We start from the raw sequence: 4207 nt of genomic DNA, 5'->3' as shown, positions 1-4207 counted from the left end.
GACAGCTTTGAACAACAGAGAGTGACTTAATTATACAATAGGAGTAGACTGTTGAATAAAAGAGGTACGATTAAACCTCCAACACTGTCACACAACAGCATGTAGGTACGATAACTCCTTATACGTAACTATTTAAAGCCAAAACCTTTTTTTTTTTGTATGAACACTAAAATCAAAATAAATAATGCTTCTCTGGCTGTAAAGGCTTGCTAAAGTTTCCATACTTCTTGAATATTTAAACATTCTGCATCGCATCCACAAGCTTCGCAGTATTTAGTTCATAATTTATGTGAAAGATCAACATAGTGTCCCATAACGGTAAGATGTGCAGAAGGAAAATGATATTTGGTTCCCAGAACTAAAATCCGAATTAACAAGCGAAACTGATAGTCGCAAATTACAACTGAAAGTGTTTTAAGGTAGCTCTCCTCCAGCTTTATAAAAACACGAGATCAGGGTCATTAATAATGGATTTTATAGTTTTGCAAAAGGTTCGTGATTGGAAAATAGGTCTCGATTGATGCCAGACTCATATGAGATGCCATATGTGTTAAAGGGGACAAGTCACATACTGTAGCTTTACAAAATAGTTTCTTTTTGCACTATTTGTTAGCAAACTTATATGTGGTTTAAGCCCATGTGACCAGAGGAATGACAGCGCATGTGCCAATGAGTAAAGGGGAAAGTAAGGGAGACAAGCAAGCCAGCTTTTACCCAGTGGGTACTCAAAAAAAAAAAAAAAAAAAAAGGTAAAAATCCAAGATCACGTGTAGAAAAAGCTAAAAAAATACCGAACTCCAACAGGAATACAAGATGATTAGCACTTGAAATACAATACAAACATTCATATTCACTAAAATGGGAGCTAAATGTGCAGAAGCTACCAAATTGATGGATGTATCATAAGGTACTGCAAGATACCGACAGTGTACAGCAATATTTATCTCTGCTGATACCGGCAGCGCAAAAATTCTTTTTAGGCCAAAAAATGAGCAAATAAACACTATCAGGAAGAACACCTGGCCTATATTGTTACATCTGCCAAGGATGATATGTTTTCATCTGCATTGGTTTGTCTGTTTATCTGTCTTCTAAATAACAAAAATGACTATGGTCGTATTTTGCAGACATTTTCAGAGAATGTGCATATTATTATTGGCAACTAATGATAACATATTGAGTTTTGGTGATGATCTAGATCAACATCTGAATCCAGGAAATTTTTTGAAAGATTCTATGAATACAGGTATTAACTTAAGTTGGAAGTCACAACATGTGGGTGGAAATGAGCTACTTGCCGTAGTTCTGCGCTCTTAGAATGCTTTTATGGTTATATTTGAAGATGTTTTTTTTCAGTAACATAGTATGTATATATAATTTCCTGCTAGAAGACGGATCTCCAAACTTCTGAGGCTTTCAGGAAGCAGCTGGATTAATACATTCACTGTTTATCCCAATAAGGTCAAACCTAAAGACAACTATTTACACCTTTTTTATTGAGGGGTAACAAAGTCATAATCTTTAATTTTTTATTGGTTTTATTATTATTTACCGATTTTAGAAAATTATGCAAATCAATTCTTTTTCGCCACACAGTTATATGCTGCACACAACTGTTCTGTGACATCATTGTCAAATTTGTAAAAAAATAACAGATCTGTGTGTACTGACCTGTGGAGACGCAGATGAGCACGTAGGACAAAGGGGTGTGAAACTTATGGATGTTGCTAAGCGTCTCAGGCCAGATCACCACACTGTAGAGAAGGATACACATTATGGATTAATCGCCCTGAATATTCACCAGAGTCAGACAAACACTGCCTCATTAAGAGATATCAGTAAGTAATGCCCTTTAAAACATCCCCCAACCACCAGACATGATTGCTTTTAGCAGATGCGTTATAGGTGTGGTGGCTCATAGAACTGCACACACCAATTAGTTAGTAGCAAAGAAAACGAAACAAAAAACTATAATTATATCTGCAATATTCTCACACTCTAAGATTATTACTTCACAATTTACCTGAAAAATAATTGAATATACCTGAGAAAATATATATAAAAAAAAAAAAGAGCTCATAGTTTGATCCGGTCTCAGGATCTTGTTTTCTTTCATACATGTTTGTAAGATCCCACAGCATGACTTTGCAATATTTCCCCCACTGTGCCTCACAAAGTTTCTCCAATTCTCTTTGGAAAGTCTTGTATGTGAGCAGGTTCCCTACACTTTTGAGAGATGTCATTTGATCATTGTAACAGATACTATCTTGTGAGTGATAAAGATTACCTCTGCTTTCATTTTATTTCACACACACCTAATAATTCAGGGTTTTCTGGGAGTGCCTCCCTGTGTAAACATGCCACAGTGAAAGACCGGTGGCGTATTGTGCCGTGTATTACTGATTCATTTCTTCCTTCACAAACCTGATTCAGAGTTACCTAAAATCATAGAGGGATTTGAATGCATGAGCCTTACTACCATCTCCTCATGTCAAAAGATGAGTCATGTGCATGATCTGAAAAAAAAAAAACGTTTTTTTTTAAATGCTTTCACAATAAGCCAGCAGGTTTTTCCTGTTGATATTTTTCGTCTTTCTGTTTGTGGCTCAGATGTGAGGGAAAAAGTGCTTAGCTGTTGAATAATCGAGCAAAAGCAGCAGAGCTCTGTGTCTCCCACTGTACACAGGCATGTCCCTCCCCTCCTAAGAATGCCATTGTCTCTCCCCCATCCCTCGCTCAGTCTGGACATGCCCTCATCTTCTCCTGGCTACCACAGGCTGTCACTGCTGCACACACACATTCTCCCACACATCGAATATCATGTGAACCGTGAATAGACAATGCCACCCCAGTGTGAAATGGACGCATAGATTGGTGAGGCAGCTGTCTGCCCTGGATGGACACTCACCAGGTCAGGGCCCATGTCCCAGTGAGCAGGGAGTGCACCATGGACACTGACAGGTTCTTCCACTTCCAGGAACGGAAGGCGTCCTGCTGCACCACCTTAGGGACGGGCAGCCTCTGCAGCAGCTGGTGGGCCACCCTGAAAAGCAGAGAGCAGACCAGAACCGAGGGGCCCGGGTGGCTCTTCAGCAAAGGCAGCAGGGCCTCCATTCTCTTCTTTACGTCCCTGCTTCTATATAAGCGCCCACTGCTGCCCCACAGAACCGGTTTGGTGGGGTTTTTTCAGTGTAAAAAGGTTTTTCTCCGTGTGATGAGAGGGCTGTGCACACCGGGGGGTCTGCAGGAAGAGGAGAGACTGGAGCTGCAGAAGAGGATCCTCCGCTCAAATCACCGCAGAGCTGATGGATGAGGTGGTTTTTTTTAGCGCAGGTCCTGATCCAGGTCCAGCAGAGGATAACCGGGTCGGATCATTCCAGTGTTGAGGTGTTTTTCTTTACACTGCGTCTCGTAGACATGATGCGTTCAGCTCGGCTGTCTGTGCAGAATGACGGGAGGAGGGAGGGAGGGGGAGGGTGGGGTGGCGCAGCTGCTTCACAGGAACAAGGAGGGGCAGACGCGCCACCGCGGTTATGTTACGCAAGTAGCAGAAATCACTGAATCCAGCGCAGGGCTGCTTAAAATGTGCTATAAGCTAAGAAATGAGAAATAAAAATGAAACGAATGGCTGCAGTGGATCGTATTGTTTTTTTTTTTTTTTGTCCCTCTTTGATCTCGTGGGCGCACGTGACGTGCTAAAATGTCAGTGACTGTTTGGGTAATTGGATTTTCTCATCAGACCACAGCAGAGGCGTAGCCAGACATTTTTTTATAAGGGTGCCCAGGCAGTAACCAATGTAAACTGAGGGGTGGCCGAAAGTTGATAGGCACCAGAACCTCAGGGTCAATCTTCAACAGGAAAATGAATGGGCACAACATCCATATTTTCTAGATAAAGACTAACTATACTTTTCTACAACCTTTGCTGATACATAAATATTTAAACATCTGTGCTTTAGATAAAAGTTATAGTGGATACAATTCTTTGAGTTTTGGGGTGAATATCTTTTCCATTGTCATTACTTAGCTACCAACTTTGATCAATAATCATTCTGCATAAAATTGATATTTACAAGTAGGCTACTAATATCTACATAAATTGATTATTTAATATATTTTATGAAAATAGCTATTTATCAATAATTTTACTGAAGACTCTTAGATGACTTGCAGAGAGCTAAACATACATATATAAGCATTTTGTATG

The 4207-nt window shown here is 40.1% G+C and overlaps 1 protein-coding gene across 1 annotated transcript in view; it reads right to left on the bottom strand.

Annotated features, from left to right (window-relative positions):
* The window catches only part of tlcd1 (TLC domain containing 1), a 12283-nt gene extending 8833 nt beyond the window's left edge, over positions 1-3450 (bottom strand). The window contains exons 1-2 of the mRNA XM_015383808.1: positions 2909-3450; positions 1672-1754 (exon numbers count right to left, since the gene is read on the bottom strand). Coding sequence (XP_015239294.1) covers positions 1672-1754; positions 2909-3114 — 289 coding nt within the window. The 5' untranslated portion in view covers positions 3115-3450. The remainder of the gene's footprint in view (positions 1-1671; positions 1755-2908) is intronic.
* Positions 3451-4207: the final 757 nt, after the last annotated feature.

This window comes from Cyprinodon variegatus, unplaced genomic scaffold (genome assembly GCF_000732505.1).
Source record: "Cyprinodon variegatus isolate N-32 unplaced genomic scaffold, C_variegatus-1.0 Scaffold14, whole genome shotgun sequence".
Lineage (NCBI taxonomy): Eukaryota > Metazoa > Chordata > Actinopteri > Cyprinodontiformes > Cyprinodontidae > Cyprinodon > Cyprinodon variegatus.
This window is presented reverse-complemented; position numbering and strand designations above follow the sequence as displayed.